The sequence below is a fragment of the Microcaecilia unicolor genome, chromosome 6 (assembly GCF_901765095.1).
Source record: "Microcaecilia unicolor chromosome 6, aMicUni1.1, whole genome shotgun sequence".
Classification (NCBI taxonomy): Eukaryota; Metazoa; Chordata; class Amphibia; order Gymnophiona; family Siphonopidae; genus Microcaecilia; species Microcaecilia unicolor.
In genome coordinates this window covers 186,498,835-186,512,267 of record NC_044036.1, presented here as the reverse complement: position 1 = coordinate 186,512,267, position 13,433 = coordinate 186,498,835, and the positions used below count along the sequence as shown (strand labels likewise).

At 53.8% G+C, this 13,433-nt stretch overlaps 1 protein-coding gene across 2 annotated transcripts in view; it reads left to right on the top strand.

Annotated features, from left to right (window-relative positions):
• The window catches only part of RBM5 (RNA binding motif protein 5), a 247,830-nt gene that overhangs the window by 192,268 nt on the left and 42,129 nt on the right, over positions 1 to 13,433 (top strand). For both annotated transcript variants that reach the window (XM_030205344.1, XM_030205343.1), the window contains exons 20-21: positions 12,246 to 12,395; positions 12,474 to 12,539. In XM_030205344.1, coding sequence (XP_030061204.1) covers positions 12,246 to 12,395; positions 12,474 to 12,539 — 216 coding nt within the window. The remainder of the gene's footprint in view (positions 1 to 12,245; positions 12,396 to 12,473; positions 12,540 to 13,433) is intronic.

Genomic DNA, 13,433 nt, shown 5'->3' with positions numbered 1-13,433 from the left:
CTATATCAAAGGTTATGAAGTTACAAATGCATCTACAAATGAAAGCACAAAAGACAATAACCCTACTAAGGTGAGGATTACATTCATTAGTCAAATGTATTGAAACAAAGAGTATCGTAAAATATCACCTAAAACTATATTGAAACTGCATTTGGATTTTCCTGTAATCCTTCAAGATGCAACAAGAAAATCTTTTCAGCAAGCACAGCTCCTTTAATGTATTGCACGTACTTTTTGCATATCTATTTATTTATTTTTCTCCGAGGACAAGCAGGCTGCTTGTTCTCAAGACTGGGTTGACGTCCACGGCAGCCCCTCAAACCAGAAGAAAAAAATCTCGCAGGAGGTCCCACACGTGGGGCACGCCCCCACTTCACATGCGCGACCGTCTTCCCGCCCGTGCGCGACCGCTCCTGCTCAGTTTTTCGATTTTCCGCGCTGGAGAGAGACGTAGCTTTGTCCCTCTCAGTGTCAGCCCCGGAAAACCGTTGTGCGGCCTAGTCCGCGGCCCCTTCTTTTCGTTATTAAAAAAAATCCTTATCAAGTTTTTCTTTTGTTTCGCTTCGTCGCGGCCTTGTGGCCGCGCATCCGATTTCTTTCTTTTTGTGGTGTTACTTTTACCGCCACCATCGACGGTTTTGACTTCGCCGACGCAATTTTTCCGTCGATGTCCTTGAAGGTCCCGAGCGGATTCAAAAAGTGTGGTCGGTGTGGCCAGCAGATCTCGCAGACCGATTCTCACGCTTGGTGTTTCCAGTGCCTCGGTCTGGAGCATAATTCCAAGGCGTGCTCCTTGTGTCTCGGCTTGAAAAAGTGGTCGCAGGTGGCGAGGCAAGTTCTTCGGGGACCGTCTTTTCGGAACTTGCGCCAGCCCTTCGATGTCATCGGTGTCGACGGCTGGGACTTCGGTATCGGTGCCGATGTCGACGACTTTGACACCGAGCATGGCATTGACCCCAGGAGTACAGGTTCCCTTGGCCCGACGACCTGCCAGCGATGGCGGCGGTGAACGACCGAGTTAGGTGGTCTGCCTCGGCTGGTCCCGCCGCCCAGGGCCATCGGGACTGAACCCTGTCGGATCCAACCCCCAGAGGGCGCGGAGACTCCACCTCGTCCATGCCACGGAGCGCTGATGACGGGCATCGGAAGAAGGTTACGAAGAAGCACCATCATCGGTCGCCCACGGCGCATGGCACAGGCAGCTCAGGGACGTCGAGAGACGATTCTCTAAGAAGCGCCCACGCCGAGAGGAGCGCTCCCCCTCTATTGAAGAGGTGTCGATGCGCAGGTCGTCAAGTATCCCGGTACCGGCTCCCCGGTCTCTCCCGACAGCGGCCCTAGACGAGTGCCTCCGAGCCATCCTCCCAGGTATCCTGGAGGGGCTGATGCGCCAGGCCTTGCCGGCACCGGGGGTGCTTGCGCCCGCGGTGCCGTTGATGGAAGCTCCGCCTGGCTCTGGGCCCGTGATGCGGTCTTCAACAACCGGCACCGGTCTCAATCGCCACTCAGGTGGAATCCCCGTCGATGGAGCTTCGTCCCCGCCATCATCAAGGACGCGGTTCCTCGGGGTCGAGACGGCCCGGTTGCGGTCTGAGCTCTGAGAGCTCATGTCCGACACTGAGGGGGAGGAGGAGGATCCCAGATATTTCTCCTCCGAGAAGTCTGCGGGTCTTCCCTCCGATCCCACGCCTTCACCGGAGAGGAAGCTCTCTCCTCGAGAGAGCCTCTCCTTTATCCGGGACATGTCTATTAGCATTCCCTTCCCAGTGGTTACCGTGGATGAGCCGAGGGCTGAGATGCTCAAAGTCCTCGATTATCCATCACCACCTAGAGAGTCTTCCACGGTACCGTTGCACAATGTCCTGAAGGAAACAGTGCTTCAGAACTGGTTGAAGCCCCTATCTAATCCCACCATCCCCAAGAAAGCAGAGTCCCAATATAGAGTCCACACAGACCCGGAGTTGATGCGGACTCAGCTGCCACATGACTCAGCAGTCGTGGACTCTGCTCTCAAGAGGGCCAAGAGTTTGAGGGATACCGCCTCGGCGCCCCGGTGTGGGAGTCTCGCACTCTGGACTCGTTTGGGAGGAAGGCCTATCATTCTTCCATGCTCATGACCAGAATCCAGTCATACCAGCTCTATACGAGCATCCACATGCGGAACAATGTGCGGCAACTGGCGTACCTGGTTGACAAGCTCCCGCCGGAGCAGTCCAGGCCTTTTAAGGAGGTGGTCAGGCAGCTGAAGGTGTGCAGAAAATTCCTGTCCAGGGGTATTTATGACACCTGTGATGTGGCATCCAGAGCCGCGGCCCAGGGTATAGTGATGTGCAGGCTCTCATGGCTGCGTGCCTCTGACCTGGATAACCGGACTCAACAACGGCTGGCGGATGTCCCTTGCCGGCAGGATAATATTTTCGGCAAGAAGGTCGAGCAGTTGGTGGACCAACTACACCAGCGGGGAACCGCTCTCGACAAGCTCTCCCACCGGGCGCCTTCAGCATCCACCTCTGCAGGTGGACATATTTCCCGGGCCCGGCGGGCTGCGCACAATGCTTACAGCAAGCGTAGGTACAACCAGCCGGCCCGAAGGCCTTCTCAGGCACAGGGACAGTCCCAGCGCGCTCGTTCCCATCAACAGCGTGCGCCTAAGCAGGCCCCTGCAGCTCCACAGCAAAAGCAGGGGACTGGCTTTTGACTGGATCCATGGGAACATAGCCGCCATAAAAGTAGCCGTGCCAGACAGCCGGTCGGGGGGAGGTTGACAGTTTTTCACCAAAGGTGGCCTCCTGTAACCTCTGACCAGTGGATTCTCCAAATAGTGCGGTGCAGATACACCCTGAATTTGATCTCCGCCCCACCAAATTGCCCACTGGACAGGCAGGTACTTGCAGAGGAACTCTCCGCCCTTCTCAGCGCCAATGCGGTCGAGCCCGTACCACCCGGGCAGGAAGGACAGGGATTCTATTCCAGGGTACTTCCTTGTGGAAAAGAAAACAGGGGGGATGCGCCCCATCCTAGACCTGAGAGGCCTGAACAAATATCTGGTGCGAGAAAAGTTCAGGATGCTTTCCTTGGGCACCCTTCTCCCCATGATTCAGAGAGACGATTGGCTATGTTCCATGGATTTAAAGGATGCTTATACCCACATCCCGATACTGCCAGCTCACAGACAATATCTGCGATTCCGTTTGGGGACACGTCACTTCCAGTATTGTGTGCTGCCCTTTGGGCTCGCCTCTGCGCCTCGTAGTGGTTGCGGTGTACCTTCGCAAGCTGGGGGTGCATGTGTTCCCGTATCTCGATGATTGGCTGGTGAAGAGCACCTCAGAGGGCGGGAGCTCTTCGGTCCATGCAGTGCACTATTCAACTCCTGGAGCTGCTGTGGTTTGTAATAAATTACCCGAAATCCCATCTCCAGCCAGTCCAATCTCCGGAATTCTCAGACGGCTCATGCCTACCTTCCCAAGGCGAGGGCTCAGAACCTTCTGTCCCTCGCCTCCCAGGCCAGAACGTCCCAGCAGATCACAGCTCAGCAGATGTTGAGACTACTGGGCCATATGGCCTCTACAGTCCATGTGACTCCCATGGCTCGTCTTCACATGAGATCGACTCAATGGACCCTAGCTTCCCAGTGGTGTCAAGCCACCGGGAATCTAGAAGATGCCATCCGCCTGTCCATCAGTTGCCGCAATTCGCTGTGCTGGTGGATGATTCGGACCAATTTAACTTTGGGACGCCCATTTCAAATTCCTTAGCCCACAAAAGTGCTCTCTCCTGGGGTGGGGGGCCCATGTCGATGGGCTCCACACCCAAGGGGTGTGGTACCTCCAGGAAGCAGGTCTCCAGATCAATCTCCTGGAGCTCCGAGCAGTCTGGAATGCACTGAAGGCTTTCAGAGATCGGCTGTCCTTCCAAATTATCCAAATCCGGACAGACAATCAGGTTGCAATGTACTACATCAACAAGCAGGGGGGCACCGGCGTGCTTCTCCAGGCCACATACCTGGCAGGCGTAAACAGTCTGGCCGACAGGCTGAGCAGACTCATGCAACCGCACGAGTGGTCGCTCCATTCCAGAGTGGTACGCAGTCTCTTTCGAGAGTGGGGCACTCCCTCGGTGGACGTTTTCGCCTCCCAGACCAATCACAAGCTGCCTCAGTTCTGTTCCAGACTTCAGGCACACGGCAGACTAGCATCTGATGCCTTTCTCCTTCATTGAGGGAAGGGCCTCCTGTATGCTTATCCTCCCATTCCTTTGGTGGGGAAGACCTTACTGAAGCTCAAGCAAGACCGCGGCACCATGATTCTGATCGCGCCGTTTTGGCCCCGTCAGATCTGGTTCCCTCTTCTTCTGGAGTTGTCCTCCGAAGAACCGTGGAGATTGGAGAGTTTTCCAACCCTCATTTCGCAGAACAACGGAGTGCTTCTGCACCCCAACCTTCAGTCTCTGGCTCTCACGGCCTGGATGTTGAGGGCGTAGATTTTGCTACCTTGGGTCTGTCTGAAGGTGTCTCCCATGTCTTGCTTCTAGGAGGGATTCCGCTAAGAAATTACTTTTTCAAGTGGAGGAGGTTTGTCGTTTGGTGTGAGAGCAAGGCCCTAGAACCTCGCTCTTGTCCTGCACAGACCCTGCTTGAATACCTTCTATACTTAGAGTCGGGTCTCAAGACCAACTCAGTAAGGAATCACCTGAGTGCAATTAGTGCTTACCATCATCGTGTAGAGGGTAAAGCCATCTCTGGAGAGCCTTTAGTCGTTCGCTTCATGAGAGGTTTGTTTTTATCAAAGCCCCCTGTCAAGCCTCCTGCAGTGTCATGGGATCTCAACGTCGTCCTCACCCAGCTGATGAAACCTCCTTTTGAGCCTCTGAACTCCTGCCATCTGAAGTACTTGACCTGGAAGGTCATTTTCTTGGTGGCAGTCACTTTAGCTCGTAGAGTCAGTGAGCTTCAAGCCCTGGTAGCTCATGCTCCTTATACAAAATTCCATCATTACATAGTAGTGCTCCGCACTCACCCTAAGTTCCTGCCAAAGGTGGTGTCGGAGTTCCATCTTAACCAGTCAATTGTCTTGCCAACATTCTTTCCCAGACCGCATACCCGCCCTGCTGAACGTCAGTTGCACACATTGGACTGCAAGCCAGCATTGGCCTTCTATCTGGAACGGACACAGCCCCACAGACAGTCCGCCCAATTGTTTCTTTCGTCCCCAATAGGAAGGAGGTCGCTGTCGGGAAACGCACCATCTCTAATTGGCTAGCAGGTTGCATTTCCTTCATTCTCCGAGGACAAGCAGGCTGCTTGTTCTCACTGATGGGTGACGTCCACGGCAGCCCCTCCAATCGGAAACCACTAACAAAGGCTTTGCTAGTCCTCGCGCGCCCATGCGCACCGCGCATGTGCGGCCATCTTCCCGCCCGAACTGGCTCATGTTCGTCAGTCTTCTTTTGTCCGCGCTCGGGACAGTCGTGTTTTGCCGCTGTTTTGCGCCCCTCAAGTTGACCCTCGCGCGTTTTCGCAATTTCGCAAAAAGAAAAAAGACCTCGGTCTTTGTCCCTTCCCGTGTGTCTAGTTTGTTTCCACGACGTAAGTTTCCTTTCGCTTTCGGGGTAGGCCTTTTTTGTGGCCTCGGTACGGGTTTTTCTCTCTCCCTTATTTTTGGTGCCCTTCGTCACTTTCGCGAATTTTGTTTTCGCCGGCGTGATTTTTCCGCCCATGTCATCGAAGTCTCCAGCGGCTTCAAAAAGTGCACCCAGTGCGCCCGGGTAATCTCGCTCACTGATAGGCACGCGTCGTGTCTGGGGGCTGGGCACCGCCCGCAGGCCTGCAGTCTTTGTGCTCTTTTACAGAAGAGGACTCAGGTAGCGAGATTGGCCCGGTGGAACGTGTTGTTCTCGGGCTCTTCGTCGACAACAGCACCGGAGGCATCGAGTGCATCGACGTCGACAGCATCAAGACCTTCTGCATCGACGGCATCGAGGTATCGACCCTCTGCATCGTCGGTACCAAGACATCAGAAGTCGGCGTCGGTGGTACCGGGACCTCCGCTTTTGCTGATGTCGTCGGACGGTGGTGCTTCGACTGGAGTGCAGGTGAGGGCTGTCCATTCCCCTGTTGGTGGCGGTGAGCCTGCGGGTGGGTCTCCTACCCTGAGGGCTCCTGCGGTACAGCCCCCCCCCCCCCCCCCCCCCCCCCCGAGACAGACCTTCTTCGGCCTCGGCCCCAAGGAAGAGACGGCTGGATTCTACGTCCTCGTTGGTACCGGTGACGTGCTTCGTTTGAAAAAATCAAAGAACCATCGACACCGGTCACCTTCCTGCATCGGTACCGAGAGCTCTGGGTCGCCGAGGGAGTCGGCACCCAGTAGGCATCGGCACCGGGAGGACCGCTCACCCTCTGTTCAGGAGGTGTCGATGTGCTCCACCTTGGACAGCCCGGAACAGCCTTCACGCACGGAACAGACTCTGACCTCGACGCCTGCATCGGCTTCCATGTCTTTCTCCACAGCTGCTCTGCACGAGAGTCTCCGGGCCGTAACCCCGGAGATCCTGGGAGAGCTGTTGCGCCCTTCCCCTCCGGTACCGGGGGTGCTTGCGCCTCCGGTACCGTCGAGTGAGGCGCCGGCTGGCCCCTTGCCCGAGGTGAGGTCTCAGACATCGATACCGCTTGCGGTTCCGACTGCGGCCGCCTCCCAGGAAGGCTCCCCGACGACGTCGGCGGAGGGAGCTTCACCGGTGCTGGCGAGGGAGTCTACCTCTCGACGCTCCCACCGTGGCCGTGTTACCACGGAGTCGAGTCGGGCACGGCTTCAGACACAGGTTCGTGAACTTGTGTCTGATACCGATGGTGAAGCCTCGTGGGAGGAGGAGGACATCAGATATTTCTCTGACGAGGAGTCTGATGGCCTTCCTTCTGATCCCACTCCCTCCCCTGAAAGGCAGCTTTCTCCTCCCGAGAGTCTGTCTTTTGCGGCCTTTGTCCGGGAGATGTCTACGGCCATCCCCTTCCGGGTGGTTGTGGAGGACGAGCCCAGGGCTGAAATGTTTGAGCTCCTGGACTATCCTTCTCCACCTAAGGAAGCGTCCATAGTACCCATGCATCATGTCCTAAAAAAGACATTGCTGGCGAACTGGACCAAGCCTCTAACTAATCCCCACATTCCCAAGAAGATCAAGTCCCAGTACCGGATCCATGGGGACCCAGAGCTGATGCGCACTCAGTTGCCTCACGACTCTGGTGTGGTGGATCTGGCCCTAAAGAAGGCTAAGAGTTCTAGGGAGCATGCTTCGGTGCCCCCGGGCAAGGACTCTAGAACCTTAGATTCCTTTGGGAGGAAGGCCTACCATTCTTCTATGATCGTGGCCAAGATTCAGTCCTACCAGCTCTACACGAGCATCCATATGCAGAACAATGTGCGGCAATTGGCGGGCTTGGAGGACAAGCTCCCTCCTGAGCAAGCCAAGCCGTTTCAGGAGGTGGTCAGGCAGCTGAAGGCGTGCAGAAAATTCCTGGCCAGAAGGGTATATGATAACTTTGATGTTGCGTCCAGGGCAGCTGCTCAAGGTGTGGTGATGCGCAGACTCTCATGGCTGCGTGCTTCCGACCTGGAGAATAGGATCCAGCAGCGGATTGCGGACATTTTTGGAGAGAAAGTCGAACAGGTGGTAGAACAGCTCCACCAGCGGGATACCGCTTTCGACAAGTTCTCCCGCCGGCAGCCTTCAGCATCTACCTCCTCAGGTAGACGTTTTTATGGGGGAAGGAAGACTGTTTCCTACTCTTCTGGCAAGCGTAGGTACAATCCTCCTTCTCGACAGCCTGCGGCCCAGGCTAAGCCCCAGCCCGCTCGCTCTCGTCAGCAGCGTGCGCCTCAGCAAGGCCCCACGGCTCCCCAGCAAAAGCAGGGGGCGAGCTTTTGACTGGCTCCAGCAGAGCATAGCCGACATCAACGTGTCAGTGCCGGGCGATCTGCCGGTCGGGGGGAGGTTGAAAGTTTTTCACCAAAGGTGGTCTCTTGTAACCTCTGACCGTTGGGTTCTTCAAATAGTCCGGCAAAGATACACCCTCAATTTGGCCTCAAAACCTCCAAATTGCCCACCGGTAGCTCAGTCCTACAGCTTCCAGCATAAGCAGGTACTTGCAGAGGAACTCTCCGCCCTTCTCAGCGCCAATGCGGTCGAGCCCGTGCCATCTGGGCTAGAAGGGCTGGGATTCTGTTCCAGGTACTTCCTTGTGGAAAAGAAAACAGGGGGGATGCGTCCCACCCTAGACCTAAGGGCCCTGAACAAATATCTGGTCAAGGAAAAGTTCAGGATGCTTTCCCTGGGCACCCTTCTTCCCATGATTCAGGAAAACGATTGGCTATGCTCTCTGAACTTAAAGGACGCCTACATGCACATCCCGATACTGCCAGCTCACAGGCAGTATCTGCTATTTCAGCTGGGCACATGTCACTTCCAGTACTGTGTGCTGCCCTTTGGGCTCGCCTCTGCGCCCAGAGTGTTCACGAAGTGCCTGGCTGTAGTAGCAGCGGCGCTTCGCAGGCTGGGAGTGCACGTGTTCCCCTATCTCGACGATTGGCTGGTGAAGAACACATCCGAGGCAGGAGCTCTGCAGTCCATGCAGATGACTATTCGCCTCCTGGAGCTACTGGGGTTTGTGATAAATTATCCAAAGTCCCACCTTCTCCCAGTGCAAAGACTCGAATTCATAGGAGCTCTGCTGGATTCTCGGACGGCTCGTGCCTATCTCTCAGAGACGAGAGCCAACAACTTGTTGTCCCTCGTCTCTCGGGTGCGAGCGTCCCAGCAGATCACAGCTCGGCAGATGTTGAGATTGCTGGCCCACATGGCCTCCACAGTTCATGTGACTCCCATGGCCTGCCTTCACATGCGATCTGCTCAATGGACCCTAGCTTCCCAGTGGTTTCAAGCTGTTGGGGATCTAGAAGACGTGATCCACCTGTCCACGAGTTTTCTCAAATCCCTGTATTGGTGGACGATTTGGTCCAATTTGACTGGGACGCCCTTTCCAAATTCCTCAGCCGCAAAAAGTGCTGACTACGGATGCGTCTCTCCTAGGGTGGGGAGCTCATGTCGATGGGCTTCACATCCAGGGAAGCTGGTCCCTCCAGGAACGCGATCTGCAGATCAATCTCCTGGAGTTACGAGCGGTCTGGAACGCTCTGAAGGCTTTCAAGGATCGGCTGTCCCATCAAATTATCCAAATTCAGACAGACAACCAGGTTGCCATGTATTACATCAACAAGCAGGGGGGCACCGGATCTCGCCCCTGTGTCAGGAAGCCGTCAGCATGTGGCTCTAGGTTCGCCGTTACGGCATGTGGCTCCAAGCCACATATCTGGCAGGCGTAAACAACAGTCTGGCCGACAGGTTGAGCAGGGTTATGCAACCTCACGAGTGGTCGCTCAACTCCAGAGTAGTGCGCCAGATCTTCCAGGTGTGGGGCACCCCCTTGGTAGATCTCTTTGCATCTCGAGCCAACCACAAGGTCCCTCAGTTCTGTTCCTGACTTCAGGCCCCCGGCATCGGATGCCTTCCTACTGGATTGGGGGAAGGCCTGCTGTATGCTTATCCTCCCATACCTCTGGTGGGGAAGACTTTGTTGAAACTCAAGCAAGACCGAGGCACCAAGATTCTGATTGCTCCGTTTTGGCTGCGTCAGATCTGGTTCCCTCTTCTTCTGGAGTTGTCCTCCGAAGAACCGTGGAGATTGGAGTGTTTTCCGACCCTCATCACACAGGACGAAGGGGCGCTTCTGCATCCCAACCTCCGGTCTCTGGCTCTCACGGCCTGGATGTTGAGAGCGTAGACTTTGCCTCTTTGGGTCTGTCGGAGGGTGTCTCCCGTATCTTGCTTGCTTCCAGGAAAGATTCCACTAAGAGGAGTTACTTCTTTCTATGGAGGAGGTTTGCCATCTGGTGTGACAGCAAGGCCTTAGATCCTCGCTCTTGTCCTACACAGACCCTGCTTGACTACCTTCTGCACTTGTCTGAGTCCGGTCTCAAGACCAACTCGGTAAGGGTTCACCTTAGCGCAATCAGTGCATACCATTACCGTGTGGAAGGTAAGCCGATCTCAGGACAGCCTTTAGTTGTTCGCTTCATGAGAGGTTTGCTTTTGTCAAAGCCCCCCGTCAAACCTCCTACAGTGTCATAGGATCTCAATGTTGTTCTCACCCAGCTAATGAAACCTCCTTTTGAGCCACTGAACTCCTGCCATCTGAAGTACTTGACCTGGAAGGTCATTTTCTTGGTGGCAGTTACTTCAGCTCGTAGAGTCAGTGAGCTTCAGGCCCTGGAAGCCCAGGCCCCTTACACCAAATTTCATCATAACAGAGTAGTCCTCCGCACTCACCCTAAGTTCTTGCCGAAGGTAGTGTCGGAGTTCCATCTGATCCAGTCAATTGTCTTGCCAACATTCTTTCCCCGTCCTCATTCCTGCCCTGCTGAACGTCAGCTGCACACATTGGACTGCAAAAGAGCATTGGCCTTCTATCTGGAGCGGACACAGCCCAACAGACAGTCCGCCCAATTGTTTGTTTCTTTTGATCCCAACATGAGGGGAGTGGCTGTGGGGAAACGTACCATATCCAATTGGCTAGCAGATTGCATTTCCTTCACTTACGCCCAGGCTGGGCTGGCTCTTGAGGGTCATGTCACGGCTCACAATGTCAGAGCCATGGCTGCGTCAGTGGCCCACTTGAAGTCAGCCACTATTGAAGAGATCTGCAAAGCTGCGACGTGGTCATCTGTCCACACATTCACATCTCATTACTGCCTGCAGCAGGATACCCGACGCGACAGTCGGTTCGGGCAGTCAGTGCTTCAGAATCTGTTCGGGGTTTAGAATCCAACTCCACCCCCCTAGGCCCATGTTTTATTCTGTTCCAGGCTGCACTCTCTGTTAGTTGGATAAATTGTTAGGTCAATCTCAGTTATGTCCTCGCCGTTGCGAGGCCCAATTGACCATGTTTGTTGTTTTGAGTGAGCCTGGGGGCTAGGGATACCCCATCAGTGAGAACAAGCAGCCTGCTTGTCCTCGTAGAAAGCGAATGCTACATACCTGTAGAAGGTATTCTCCGAGGACAGCAGGCTGATTGTTCTCACAAACCCGCCCGCCTCCCCTTTGGAGTTGTCTTCCCTTGTCTTTGTCTTGCTACATACGGGACTGACGAACACGAGCCGGTTCGGGCGGGAAGACGGCCGCGCATGCGTGGTGCACATGGGCGCGCGAGGACTAGCAAAGGCCTTTGCTAGTGAAGTTTCCGATTGGAGGGGCTGCCGTGGACGTCACCCATCAGTGAGAACAATCAGCCTGCTGTCCTCGGAGAATACCTTCTACAGGTATGTAGCATTCGCTCTTAAGCCCAGGCTGGGCTGACTCTTGAGGGTCATGTCACGGCTCATAGTGTTAGAGCCATGGCAGCGTCAGTGGTCCACTTGAAGTCAGCCACTATTAAAGAGATTTGCAAGGCTGCGACGTGGTCTTCTGTCCACACATTCACATCACATTACTGCCTCCAGCAGGATACCCGATGCGACAGTCGGTTCGGGCAGTCGGTGCTGCAGAATCTGTTTGGGATTTGAATCCAACTCCGCCCTCCTGGACCCGGTTTTATTCTGTTCAGGCTGCACTCCCAGTTAGTTGTTCTTTGTAGGTCAATTTCTGTTATGTCCTCGCCGTTGCGAGGCCCAATTGACCCTGTTTGTTTTGAGTGAGCCTGGGAGCTAGGGATACCCCAATCGTGAGAACTAGCATCCTGCTTGTCCTCTGAGAAAGCGAATGATACATACCTGTAGCAGGTGTTCTCTGAGGACAGCAGGCTGATTGTTCTCACCTACCCTCCCTCCTCCCCTTTGGAGTTGCGTTTTTCCTCATTTCTTTGCTTGTCATTTAACTGAGCGGTCGCGCACGGGCGGGAAGACTGCCACGCATGCGGGACCTCCCGCAAGATTTTTCTTCCGGTTTGAGGTGCTGCCGTGGACGTCAACCCAGTCGTGAGAACAATCAGCCTGCTGTCCTCGGAGAACACCTGCTACAGGTTTGTATCATTCGCTTTTTCTGCCTTCCAGTGACTTAATAACCCTGTACTTAGTTCTTGTCATTTGACTTCTGTCCTTCATTATGCTTTACTTTCCTTCTGCTTTCCTAAGAATTTGAGTCTCACTGGTGGAGTGTATTGGACAGGTCACAACTGCATTCAATTGTATCTTTTACTTTAGATCGCCAAAGACATGGAACGATGGGCTAAGAGTTTAAACAAACAGAAGGAGAACTTTAAGAACAATTTCCAGCCGTTGTGTTCCTTAAAGGAAGAGGAAAGGAGAGAATCTGCAGCTGCTGATGCTGGCTTTGCTCTCTTTGAGAAAAAGGTAATAAATATGTTTTGGCTTCTGTTTCATAAAGTAAGAATAAGGTGCATGCCACTTACATAGGTGTCTGTGTTGTAGGGTGCACTGGCTGAGAGACAGATTATTCTAGATATGAAGAATGGTGATGAGGAAAATCCGTTAAAGGTAAGAGTTCAAACTTGAATTCTTCTTGCCAAGAACTTTTTTTTCTTCCAGTTTTATTCAGTCTTCTGTGGTCTATACACATTCGTATATGTGCAGCTGTGTAGTGTTTCTAAGTGCAAGGATGGTGTTAGTAGAGAAGGGTTCAGCTCATGCCTTTTACAGTAGGAGCTCAAGATAACTTCCAGGTACATGAAGTATTTCTATGACCTTGGGAGGCTTAGTCTGTTTTATCTGAAGCAGTGGAGGGTTAAGTGACTTGATCAAGTCCAGAGATCACTAGAAGTGTCGGATTGAAATCCTGGCTTCACTGGTTCTCAAGCCTGACACTGTAAACATTAGGCAACTACTCTTCTTGCCCACCCATTCCAGGCTCTGAGCGGTGAGCTATATTTTTGCAGCTGAAATGCTGCTTTCTAATTGGTTTACTTAGCATTCCTCCATACCAGCCCAGGGAAGAATGGGTTATGCACACCTATCACCAGGTGAAGACTGAACTCCTGATTCTTGAGCGAGCCTACAAATATACTATACAGTCCCTCAAAGAATCGGTATTTCTCAGTCTCCAGCATGTGGTGGACATAACCTTTTTGTCTCGGGGGGGGGGGGGGGGGGGGGGGGGGGTCTCTAGATCTCAAAAATACTAAGAGAGAGTCAGCAGTCCAGCAGCAAAAGGGGTGCTATCCAGTCTTTTGCATTGAGTGTCACATGTATGATTGTTTCCCACTTGGTGAGTGGTTATATGTATGTGCCCGATGCAAAGACATCCTAGCTCTCAGAGTATGGGTCCATTCTCTTGAGGCTCGATTAGCAGACTTGGTGGAGCTGAAGGAGGCAGAGGTATATAGAGGAGACTTACAGGGATGTTGTAGAGAAATCCCATCTCTGGTCTGGCAG